The following is a 13,699-nucleotide window of genomic DNA, read 5'->3' on the forward strand; positions in this document are numbered from 1 at the left end:
GTTTAAAAAAAATTAAAATATTTTATTTGCAGACAGAGCTGCATCAATTATACATCACACCAAATTATAATACTCGAACGTGGACGCTTTACTAAAGGATAACATTCTTATGGTAAACTTTGCCACTTTTGTAGGCGTGGTGTTGAGATTCTATTAAAGAATTTATGCTTCTTTTTGGTTGTTTAGTCATTCAAAATCTATTTTTTGAGCAACTACTGGATGTCAAGCACTCCTCTGAGTGTGGTAGATGCAAAGGGGAATAAAAAGATAAGGTCCAGCCCTTCTGGGACTCCTTTTCTAGAAGATTGAGACAAGCGATAAATATGTAATATAATATAAATAATACATAATTGATACGATATGTTATGATATACTATAAGGTAACATAAGGCAATGTGATATAATAAAAACCATTGGAAGTTTTCTGACGAGGAAGATCAATTTCAGATAGATAGATCCAGTATCTTAATTCTTATCAACAGGTACGAAGTGAATATTAATTTCTCTCCTGTCTATCCATTGACAGCAACAGGTTGTAGGTTCTACAAATAGTTTTCAACTAGTTACAGCTCATTCTTCAACAATCATCTAGCTTGACATATTAAGTGATTGCAAACATTGCTCAAAATAATGTTCGCCATGTCCTTTCATTTAAGAGTCTCTTTTAGAAACTTCTAAAAGCTGTACTCTTAAGAAGTTAAAAGGATGAAAATAGTTCTGTGAGTTTGCAAGTCTAAATATAACAATAATTTAGGATGACAGCACTTTCACTTTTAAACAGATAAGGAAAATGATATGATTTAGAAGGCCAGTAATATATCCAATCATGCTTTGCTGTCAACAAAAATAGGCTGAAATTAATCTGTTCAAAGTTGGTTTGGGAAATTTTATAACTACTGCACTTAAAGGTAATAAAAGTTGCCTACACTCATTATTGTTACTATCTGAAGCCCTTGAGAATACTTGAGGTTTGTTGTGAGTAAATATCATTTGAGGGACAAATTCTGTTGCTATAACATTTACTTCACAAGCTGGAAACTCAATCATGAATAGATGTGGATTACCTCATGTTTGAATTAAAATTATTTAGTCCAAGCAGCTATTATGAATTCATCTAAATTTTCAGTATCTCAAAATTATTACCTTTCAAACTTCCCAATTACTGTTTTCCTCTAGGCATGGGACCTGGCCTCCGTTACTAATGTATGCTTTTTCAAGGTGCCATTGCAAAAAGTCAATATACTTCTGGGAAAAAATCATCATCATAAAAATTATTAGAATTTATGAAATGCTTTTCATATTCAAAGTGATTTACAAACATTAATCAATCTCTGTCCAAGAATAGGTACCTCCCTAATACAGCATTCAGTTCCAGGAATAAATGAAAAATCTGTAAAGATTTCAGCATAGCATACTTTCTAGTCTTTGCTGGGGGGGGTGGGGCAAAACACTTTATTACACCAGGATTTCTTTGCTCTCTCATTGGGCTGCCACTTGCTACCTTTACTTAAAGAGTTGTCAAGTTTGCTTCTCGCCTGAGCTTTACCCTGGACAAGATAAGTATTTTCTCAAGTATGTCTAACCAGATTGTAAAGTATATGTTTTTGAAAACAGGAAAACAGTTTCTAATGTTTTTTTTCAAAAACTACTATATTCCAAGCATTTTACTTTTATTTATTTTGTTTCTTTCAAGAATATATTATTTACCCACCAAAATCTGGAGGTTAGATTATCTTATTATTTTATTCAGGCTTATGAAAGAAAAATACTTATTTTCCTGAGGAAACTAAGGGAAAACAAATTGCTCCAATAGTTGGCTGTATAAATCAGTACAGGAAGCAAAATATGTGTTTTAAGCATCATTCTCTCTGCCCAGGATTGTACTAAGCATTGTCAAAAACAGGAATATTAAAAATAAGCAGGGAGATGAATCTGCCTTTTTATAAAAATCATTTCGTTATGTAAAGACACGAAAGAAAGCCTAATAGCTACTGTGCGTAATTTCATGAAAGAAAATAAATTTTAATGGGGAAAAGTAGAAAGCAAATAATCTCCAAATCTTAAGATAATAAAAAAATTCAGGATTTTGAAGTTCTTTTCCCATTGTTATCTTCGTTATATTAATAGCTTGTCATAAAAGGCCGACCAGATTTTCCAGTCCTGTGGTTGCATTTATGTACATAAACAATAATTCCATAGAACTCAGAATATTGGTGTTCAAGGGTTACAGGGTAAGTCTTGAATTGACTTATATAAAGTAATCTAGTCTTTTGTCAAGTAAGGCTATTACCTAAAGCAAACTGGTATTAATGTTTTGTTTCATCCAAGAGTAGTCATTTCACCACAAAAAGCAGAAGAAAGTCATAATCTTTCAAATATTTCATAAATTATTCATTATTAAAATCTCACCACACTGCCTGAATTTTCCTCATTTGTTCAATTAACAATGAAAACTTTATCACAGCCTGGCACTTGGGAACCACTGAAATACTCCAGAGATTCTCAATGGAGTATGGAGATGGGTCAGAATCTCTGAGGGTTCTTCGTAGTTTGAAAAACGTACTCAATTTAACTATTATTTTAGTAATGTAAAGTCCAATTTAAAAAGCTTAACACAATCTTTTAGGCTAAGGAAAATACACAAAAAAACTAGAAAAGCTTTGCAGAGTTTGTGGGGGTTGTGAGAAGTTATGAAACACTGTTTTGTACTAAAAATTGTCTCACTATGCAGCTTGATATGGAATTAGAGAGTTTTAAAGGAACTCAGAGATCTTGTAATCCCAAGGTTTCATTTTACAGATAAATAAACTGAGAAGAGTATTTCAATAATTCCATTTCTAAAGTTGATGGAATTAAAATTGAATTATTTAAGATTATCAAAAAGGGTACTGGGTGGGGAGGGCTGGCCCTGTGGCCTAGTGGTTAAGTTCAGTGTGCTCTGCTTTGGCGGCCAGGGTTCGGTTCACGGGCATAGACCTACACCACTTGTCAGTGGCCATGCTGTGGCGGTGACCCACATACAAAATAGAGGAAGATTGGCACAGACATGAGCTCAGGGTGAATCTTCCTCAGCAAAAAAAAAAAAAGAAAAAAAAGAAAAAAAGGGTACTGTGATGGTTAATTTTATGTGTCGACTTGACTGGGCCACAGGGTGCACAGATATGCTGGGAGCGTCTGTGAGGGTTTTTCTGGATGAGATAAACATTTGAATCAGTAGACTGAGTAAAGCAGATGGCCCTCCCCAATGTGGATGGGCCTCATTCAATCCATTGAAGGCCTGAATAAAATAAAAGGCTGAGTAGGAAAGAATTCTTTCTCTCTGCTAATGATCTTTGTGCTGAGACAGAGGTCTTCTCTTGCCTTCCCACTCCGACTCACATGGAAATTACATCTTCAGCTCTCCTTGTTCCCAGACTCAGACTGGAGACTTGGAACTATACCATTGGCTCTCCTGGGCCTGGAATTCTTAGCCTCCATAATTGTGCATCAATTCCTTATAATGAACCCATCTCTCTCTCTCTCTCTTTACACATCCACAAACACACATCCTATTTGTTCTGTTTCTCAGGAGAACTCTGACTAATTCTAGCACTGAGTTCAACAGAAATGTGATTACCATATTCTTGAATTCTGGAACAAAAAATCTCTGTTGAATTAAATATCCAGTGCTACAGCAAATAAGGCAATAATTATGGCATGTAAGGAGTACATAAAACTTGACATCCCAAGATGGTATATAAACTGATAATATACCAGAGGTTTAAAAATAGTAGAGCTACTTTGGGGAGGTAATGATTATATTATTCCACTTGGAATCCAAATACATTACAGGTCATCTCTCACTGTTTGCATTTGCTGTGAAAGATAGCAAGCATGTCCTCCTATAAGCCACCTTCTGGTGTACAGTTCAAGAAGAGACACTGACCTGGAAGGATTATAGTGTGAACAATAGGAAAAGAGAGGAAACAGAGGTGAGTTGAAGTCCACATTATTTGGGCAGTCCATAGCTTTATAGTGTTGTACTTCTCCTGTGTCAACTCTCCTAATACTTATTCTCTCTTCCTCCTCTGACTGATTCCAGGTGCAATCACATTTTTCTCCTTTCTATAAGAAGTATAGAAATGAGTTATCATGTTTATAATAGTTTATAACAGTAATATACTCCATCAATAGAAGGATCCACTGGAAATCCTTCCTAAATGTCAAAGGAGTATATACATTACACAGAATATTTTCCTGAAATGGCTTCACAGAACCACCACTGTTTCCATTCTTTAGTGCCATTTAGTGTCAAGAGTACGTAGACTACTCATTTTTCTTGAAGCTGTTTTGGATTTTGACATAAACACAAGTTGAATCTGTTTTCATAATCTATCACACACTTAAGGAAGTATAGTAATTTATTTCATTAGGGATTTAGTTCATAGCAGCAGACGACAGCAGCTCCATTTACTGACGACTTACAATGTTCCATGCACCATGCTAAACACTGTGTACACTGTGTCCTTTAATCCTGATAATTGCTATATGGGGACGTTAAAAGATGTGTCCAAAGCCTCACTAAGAGTGGAGTCAGAGCAATTGAGAGCCAAAGCACACACTGTTTAATATTAATACCAAATTATATTCTGAAAAATTGAGTATGGATTCATGAAAAAGTACATAATATGTTAGATATTAAATAATGCAGACTTTTAATACTCCAGTAACTATGAATTAAAGCACACTTGCAAACATATAGGAGTTATTGATAGGAACTGATTTAGCTTTTGGACTCAGACATATACGACTATATATTTAATTCACTTAATCAGTGAAAACAAAAATAGCAAGGCATATTTAACTCTCAATCTCTGCTTTGCAGAGGAGAACACAAATCTTATCTCTCACCCACTTGAGAAAACCATCAAGACCATGCGCTGTCACTGGTATCTCTGATCAATACAGATGCGTCTTGGACAGGCAGCTGTTAACGTGAGCAGGCCAAACAGTATTTGCTGTTGCTTATTTATTTTGCTCCATAAAAGCACAGCCAGATCTTAAGGCATGGGGGAGAATAAGGCTCATTAATTTGTACTGTATGCTTGACACACTTTTCAGGCAAGGAGAAATTCTGAACTATGAAAAGTCATTGTCCATCTGCTGCTGACTATATGGGGTATTTTAAACAGCTCTCAAATACTTTAGAAAAGAAAATGACAGAATCCAATTTTGAGGATTGTGTGATTTGGGGGTTGTGAGGATAGTTCAAATATTTTCAACATAATTAAGAGGACACGCCATGTTAAGAAGGCAAAACTAGTCTGACCATTTCTCACTCCTGGCTCCCCAGGGCATCAAATCTAATTGGCTGAGAGCTAGAGCAGGCTGACGGCAGGACAAAGCCCTCAAGGCTGTTTGTGAAGAAAATGGATGGTTATATAAAATGGCATTGGCCCACTCATCAACCTTTCCTTCTCCCAGACAGCTTTCTGCATACTGTGCAATCCCAAGAAGTGGGACCACTGACTGAAATTGGTTCATCCTAGAGAAGACTCAACCCACAAAGATCTTTCTAAGCCTTGGACAGTGTAGTATTATTTTTATAGCCGCAGAGAAGATTGGCAAAAAATATATTTTGACCCAAATGTCGAAAACCTGGTTAAAAATTGTTCCCAGATTTATATATTGTATAAAAATAAGGCCATATACGTTGCTAACAATTTGTAATAATTACCTGAGACTTGTTCCTGCAACTTTTTTCTTAGGATAATACGGAATTGATTAAAAAATCAAACTTTGTTATGAGAAATTGCTTACTATATACTGGAGTTGTTAGATTATTTTAGGTGGGTGCTTATTTCCTTTCTTTTCTTTTTCTCTGCCAGAAAGCACTTTTCTGCCATGATTATTACTGAAAAGTGAATTGAGAAGAACATCATGTATATGGACATATTATTGGGTACAAATTACTCTTTGTCCCAATTTGATTCAGAGATAAAAGCATATCATGCTTTGGAATAGCGTACACTTTTTAAGGAATCCCAAATATAAACAAATAGTTATATTTTACTTCTAAGTAGGGTGAAAATTTTTAATATTAAAGTAAATTGCCTGGAGAATGTAAAAAATGTCCATCTTAGCTAAGGTGACTGCAACCTATTTCATATTTATCATCATCATCAAGGGGAGTTATTTACAATCTCCATATAAATCACTTAAAAGACACAGCAGTTACAACTCCAAGAATTAATTTGGAAGCTTCTGAGAGTATGTAGTCTTGTGTGAACTTTAAAATTTAAAATTGTTTAAACTTTTTTTATTAATGTACCATAGATATTTACAAGATCTTACTAATATACACTTTTTTTCTTTCCAAACAAGTCAATATTAAGAATGTATCTTGCAATGGGGGCTGGAAAGCTCATTTACAGAATGATTTGCTTTCAAAAAAACTCTCAAAGATTTATGGTTTTATTCATTGCGTAAGTGGCTGAATAGCAAAACAGTAAAAAATCATGATGACAGCTGACAGGAAATGGACACTAGGTTCTAAGACTGGAACGCCTCTGGAACTCAAACCTGCAAAAGATAAAAATAAAACAGAATATCTTGAGGAAAAAGTAAAATCGTTAGGTTAATTCCTCATGACTCAAAATGCATACTCTCATAACAACATATTTTAGGACGCTCATTTCATTTACATTCTATTTAATTTTAGGAAGTATCCTTAACCCTCTGTCCTAGGATATCTGTTTTAAATGTAAAAATGAAAAAGAAAGATGCCAAAATTGGCTGAATCTGACTAAACGGTAGATTATTGGCCAACATGGAGGGGCTGATGGCTTTTACTCTGTCACAGATTTAGGCAGATGACTGAGTGATTCTTCTAAAGCAGAAATAATAAATTATTATGTGCTAAATCTGACTGATTGATGATACCTGCTTGGAACATTGTATTGAGAGGATTTAAAACTTGTGACTCAGCCGAGTATGAATGCCATGATTGATTAGTGATGTCTACCCTGAATATGGGGAGAGGAATATATGGACACATGTTTCATATTTTCTATCCTTGCTCTCAGAAGCCTACAAATACCCATGGAAAAACTTTCTGATTTTTGTGCCAATAGAATGAATCATGCACACAACAGTTGTGTGTGTTTTTTTCTTTTCTTTTTTGAGATTCAAACGGGGAAACACAAAACTGTTTGTAATATGTAAGCATGTTGCAAATTTGAGAGATTATTTAAAGAAAAATTGACTCATTACCTCTTGCTCACGACTGAAAAAGGAAACACAGACTTTTATTTTTTTCACCCAACATTTAAACAGGAATTGGAAAGATTCAGAGAGCCCAGATTTCATGCTGCAGCTGTCTAGATTCAAAATCTACAACAGCAGTGGTGATTCAACTTACTTGACATTTTTGGAATCCTAATTTCCTCACTGCTGCTTCCATCTCCACCATCACTAACTGTTCTTATTTCAATCAAGTAGTCCTCTTCAAATGGAACCAGAAGCTCAGCTGACGTATTGTTTGTTTCCAAAATATGAGTTTTACTCTGTCTGTTTTGCCGGTATAGAATCTGAATAAAACGGTGAATCAAGTTAAACGGACATGTTGCTTTTCTAAGGTTCAGACATTCTTGTGGAACACTATAAGTCATATCTTTATAAATGCTGTACTCCTCAGAAGGAAATATCCAGTCCACACCTTTTCTTTGAATTTAGTTGCTAAGAAAAAGATTTCCTTTTTGGCCAATGCTTCTGAAATGAGAATAGATTTATCTCTACTAATTAAATAGCTTGAGGCTATAATCTTTGCGGCTTGCTGTGAAAAGTCACTGGTTGGTTTGGACCCATTTCAAATGTCTGAGTATATGCATTTGCCAGGAGATGATGTCCATTACCACCAATGGAAATGATCTGCTCTGGGTATTTGACTATACTCTTGTTACATTCCTTTTATGTTGTTAAAAGATCACATCCTACAGCAACCTAAGTCCTAGAAATTCTATTTGAATATATTCTTTCACCTCATTCTCATCTCACATTTATGACTCACATATACCATTATCTTTTGACGGCAAGAGGAGTCACTTGAAGAAAAAATATTACGTACTATAGAATTTTATTTCTTGATGCTCCATGACATGTTACTGACCTTAGAATATAAACCTTTTCAATGAAGAATTTGAAAGCAGCAATGCTGAGTATTTTCAAAACATTTTTTAAAAGATTCCTATATTTCCATATGCATAAAATGTATTTCCTATTTGGTTGTGACATTTCTGGTTCCTTAGTTACTTACTTGATATGATTAAAGGAAAAACTAAATACTCACCTTGTAGCCCAAGACTTCAGACTCATTTTCCATGGTTTTTACATGCTCCCAGTTTAGGCATAATTTAGAGTTTGTCAGCTTCCAGGCAATGTTAGCTGGTGGTTGGCTTGGAGCTTTAAAAAGATAATCAAAGATACAAATGAACATTAATTAGCTTATGGTTACTGTATGACCCCTCAACATGCAAAGGAAAAATAAGTGCTGGATGATTAGCATAGAAGGAGCTAAAATGTTTTCAGCGTCGTTTGAAATATCATAGTAATTCTAATCAGGGTAAGCAAATTCATTCAAATTCTGGTCATTTGGGAATGTCTTTGTGACAAATTTATGAATTAATAATGACTTGCTGCATGTCCAGTATTAATTTATTAATCATTGCTGTTTAGTTTGTTTACTTTACCATGTATAAATAGAAGGAGGGCTCCATTATCTAGTGTTCCATTTGGCCATCAATCAACGACCATGTCAAGCAAATTCAGGCTGCAAACCTTTCATATATTTCAACACAGAGGTGTCCATTCCTCACAGTCTTTTGCTTTTTAATCTTGTATTAGTTAGGACATTTTGGCTGTAAGTAATACAACCAACTCAAGATATTTTAAGCAAAATATTAATAATAGATTGTGAAAGATATAGGGGAATCTCTTAGAACTCAGGGCAGAATGCAGCATAGCCTCGGGAAGGATAAAAGAAAAATGTCAAAAAGCCAAGAAGTTTGTCTTTCTGCTTCTCACGCTAGTGTTTGCTACATGTTCATCTTGCTATAGACAACTTCTGTATTATTCTTAGTGTATGCGGCGGAAATCATGACTGCCCATGGTATTCGAGGTTTGAAACCTCCTCTGTTCAGAGATAGTTCAGGCTAGAGTTCCCAGGAGAAGGCTGATGATTGACTTAATTTGGCCGTATGTCTGTCTTAGCCCAATCAATTGTGGTTAGATAGTGAGAAAGATGCATGTCATTTAATATAAAAAGAGCTGTTAGGAACCAGAAAAGGGAAAATCATTACAAACTGAGGGATCATCCCAAAAGGTATCTACTCTAAATCCAAACTGTGGCTTTCAGTTTGCTGAAATTAATGTTGTCTGGGAGAAAGGTGGTAGGAAGTAAGGAAAGATGGATTTAGAGTCAGCCATCTAAAGTAATGGATCTGGTCCAAATGGGAAATTTTACATACAAGAAAACTAGAGCCCAAGTTGGAAGGCCACTTATCCAAAAGCATGCAGCTAATGAGTGCCTAAGTGAAATCAGAATCCTGGTCTCTTGAATCCCAATCTAGTGTTTCTCCAAGACAACATGCTGCTTCTGAAAGATTTGAGTCCATATGATTATTTTTGAGGTTTAAGAAACTGGTGGGATTAAAAATAAGTCAGCTGGAAAGCAGAGGCAAAGATAAAACTATCCAGCAAGATGTTTTTGGCATCTTATTTGAATTTGTGAAGCTGAATGAACATAATATTTAACTCATCATAACACTGATGGAAATGGAAATGATTTCTTTTGGAGTTTTGACTCAACTGCTATTTAATCTCTTGTGTGTCTCTGGAAGTGTCACAGCGTGTCTGACATTGCTTTACCATACATTTTCTTGCCTCCTCAAACCTACTGGGGTAACACTATTGTTCACTCAGTCACTTACACCTCAGGTGGGACATGGGAGAAAGATGTTTCCCCCTATGCTCCCACGGGGCTCAGTTCATATTTTAGTATGGATTTATCACACTGAATTATAGTTATTATTATTCATGTGTTTCTTTAAATTTATTGAGGGCATGCGCCTTGTTCAACTCTGTATTATCAACCCCTAGCACAGTGCTTGGCGTATAGAAGGCATGTAAGCGATTGTGCAATAAGACAGCTAAAGAAAAGCTACTCAGGGTCCTGTGTCATTTTCTCAGGTCATGTTAATTATGTACTAGGCTGTGGGCAGATCCTAGGTGACACACACAATATGGCCAATCCATTCATTATGCTATCCTATAATCAAGGCCAATTGCCATGGCCAAACCTACAAAAATCCATGTGGATTTATAAGACGGACAGGGCAATCGGATTGACCATGTCTTAGTATACTTCTTGTTAATATAAACCCAATCATAATAAAGGCCTGAGAGTTTTGCACTTAGTAAGCACTCAATGTGTACTTGTCAATACATTTATTTCTGAAGGACTGGATGGCAACAAAAATAGTTTTGTAATTATTTTCCCTCAACTTTTCCCAAAGTGTCATTTCTAATCTTTTTCTCAGCTACAACAAAGACAATATAAAAATTCTCACAAGATATCATAGTTTTAATATCTAGCATCCTCTTGTGACACACACCTTTTATCTCTGTTCTTTAAAATGAAGCACTAACATTAACAATATCATACAATAAATACAGAGAAAATATAAATTCACTCCTTTGATGTCACTGGCAGTGAGGGATACTGAGGTTTTCATCTGTTGCTGTGTCTGTTTTGTTTGTTTAGAGAAAAAGTACTGTTTTCAACATTATGAATCCATTGGTGAAGCTCCAGGCTGGGAGACAGAGAAACTGCCCTCTACCAACTACATGGACTATGGCAATGACCCTGAAATGTTTGCATTTGTTTCCTCATTTTCCAAATCGGAAGTAAGGCATTCTATGAGAAGAGTTCTATCAGGAATGAACTCTTGGTATGAATGGTCAATTGTATAGATTATTTAGAATGCTTTACCCCTCTTGCTACTTGGAAGATGGAAAGAGTCGAGCATTGAAGTCAGAGAAACTTGAATCTGTATCCAGTCTTTTCCAAGAGGCCTGGTTTTCCCATCTTTGGAATGAGACTAAAACCTCCTAGTTTATAAGATTTTTACCTTACATGAAATAAAATATGAAACATTCCTCCTTTGGTTAGTGGTACATATTAAAAAGCTCGATAACTGTTCATTCTCTTTCCTAAGAGTAGCAGTTCTCCACCGCGGTGTTTTAACATAATCAATTTTTCCATTGTGTTCAAAGTAGTTTATTACTAATAATACAATTCCAAAGTTTGCAAATGATTCGCTTCTTAAATTTAATTAGGGTATGTTCAAGATTTTCCCTTAATAATATTGCTCTTACTTGGGTTCTTATAAGCTTTTTGAAAGGCGGATAAAGTGGTTGAGTCTCAGCTAATTATCTGGAAGTTCTCATAGTCTATCGCCTTTCTTATCTTTGTCCATGAGTTTGACTCCAATGTGAATGCCTTTTGTCTAGTATTTAAAAAAAAGTTTCCAAAGCTGCTTTAGAAAGCCATTACCTTAATAAGAACACTGTTAACAGTTGTGGTTTCATGAGCTTGATGTATTTGATCAACTGAATTGCAGATAACTATGATGAAATTGAAATTTCTATTACCTTGAAAAACCAAAACACTGTCACATGGATATTAGGAAACACATGCCAGAGATATTTGTACCGAGTTGGCCAACGGTAAACTCAACAAACAAGCACTTTTCCAATTTTTTTCTTAATCTTTCCAGGCAATTTCCAAAGACTAAATCATTTTCTATTAATCAAATGACAGAGCAACATTAAACTAGCCCTCCATAGCTCTAATGGTTTCCCTGTGATCAATTTTTCTGTAGATGGCATTTATATTCAACTGTAGTTCACACTGTGAACTCAATTCAAAAACAACTTCTTATGTTACACTTCTAAGTAACAGCATGGGGTTGACATTTGGGCAAGAGAGAAAGAACATAAGTGCAAGATGAAATAAAAGCTTAATGCTTCTTTTATGTCTAAATATGGGTTGATTGCATATTTACAGCAAGAATAATCCAGTACGGAGTGCTAGTCAGTCAACGTCAGGGGCCAAATTGAACCAAAATTTGCAACACTTTCTGTTTCTGGATCTGAATACTTCTTTCTATATAAGTAGTGCTTTTTTTTTTTTTTTTTTCCTCTTGGAATTGATGTAAATAGTTTTTCCCTTTGGTTGTAAATCTAAGTTCCATTTAAGTGATGTCTGTGTGGATCACAATATATTTGCAGTGCCCCTCAGTTATCTTTTGGAAATGCACATTTTCACTAAGCTATGATGCTTACTGTTAAACCACAGATATTTACTTTTAAGAAACAATAAGGCTATTGTCATCACCAGCAACAATAATAACAAAGACTTCGGAAGCTTTGCATTTGCTGTTCTTTCTGTTTGGAGATTCCTTTGTTCACTAGCTCCTTTTCATTTCTTATGTCATATTGAAATATGTAGCCTTCTCCATATAGACGCTCCTTTTATGTATATCTCAGCCTCATATTTATTTTCTTCATAGTATTTCTTATAATTAATGATTATTTCATTTTTTTTTCTTGTTTTAGGTTGACTCCCCACTAATAGAGAAATTGCCTGAAGGCAGAGATCTTGCCTAGTTTAATCTCCATTAGGCACCTAACCCTGTGCATAGCTCATGGGAGGCACTATTTTCTTGAGTGAATGAATCATCATATTTCCCAAAAAAGGCTCTGTCTTCTGTTTAGCTTACCCAATCAGAATAGGCAGAGATTTCAGTAAATGGGAGCTCTGCTTTCTCAGAATTTACAATGAATGATCAAATCTCATATTGAAAATCTAAGACTGTGACAGCGTGGGTTTGTGACAGATGCAGAATTTTTTGCTGTCACCACAATTCAGAGGTAATCTTGATGTCATCTCAAGGACATGGAAAATCAAAGTTAGATCCAAGGATAGCACTTGGAATCAGAGCTACCTTCAATGTTTCATTAAAGTCATTTCTCATCCTTGCTTTGGATGTCCTTCCATGACCCTTGAAGAAAATTTCTGCAACAAATTTATAAAGAGCAAGAAAGTAGAAAGTAGCTGTGCTTTCCTACTTTAAGAAATGCAAAGAAAGGAAAATCACCTCTAAAGAAGAAACATAATACATGTTATCACATACTGAGCTCTCGCTGTATGGCAGCCTCTGGGTCACCTTGGTGTACATAATATCTGTTAGTTCTCAGACCCATCTCTAGAATGGGTATCACCATCCCTGTTTTTCGTATGAGAAAATGGATTCTGAGTTATCAAGTATTTAGACCTGTCACACGGGTAATATGTGGCTGAGCTAGGATTCATATCCAACTTTCTCTCTGAAGTTCCTTTTCTATCTCTTTCCAACACTATCTCATAATGAGCCAAAGTTGTTGGAACACCCAGAAAAATGCAAACACATTAAAGGGGAAACTTATAGATCAGTAGAAAAGATCATTTGACTGTTTATAGGCACGGCAGGGGCACTGCAAACTGAGAGAATACACAAAGTCAGATAAGTGAATGTCGAACTTAGAAGATCAGTAAGTCTGGTGCAGCCGGGGCTAGATGAGGAATGGGACAGAAAGGAAGTTTGGGACAGACCGTGAAAAA

At 35.5% G+C, this 13,699-nt stretch overlaps 1 protein-coding gene across 1 annotated transcript in view; it reads right to left on the reverse strand.

The window, feature by feature from the left end:
* Nucleotides 1-6,427: 6,427 nt before the first annotated feature.
* CNTN6 (contactin 6) overlaps nt 6,428-13,699 on the reverse strand; it is a 293,984-nt gene continuing 286,712 nt past the window's right edge. Inside the window, exons 21-23 of the mRNA XM_058563553.1 lie at nt 8,327-8,439; nt 7,400-7,568; nt 6,428-6,561 (exon numbers count right to left, since the gene is read on the reverse strand). Coding sequence (XP_058419536.1) covers nt 6,458-6,561; nt 7,400-7,568; nt 8,327-8,439 — 386 coding nt within the window. The 3' untranslated portion in view covers nt 6,428-6,457. The remainder of the gene's footprint in view (nt 6,562-7,399; nt 7,569-8,326; nt 8,440-13,699) is intronic.

This window comes from Diceros bicornis, chromosome 2 (assembly GCF_020826845.1).
Source record: "Diceros bicornis minor isolate mBicDic1 chromosome 2, mDicBic1.mat.cur, whole genome shotgun sequence".
NCBI classification, from domain to species: domain Eukaryota; kingdom Metazoa; phylum Chordata; class Mammalia; order Perissodactyla; family Rhinocerotidae; genus Diceros; species Diceros bicornis.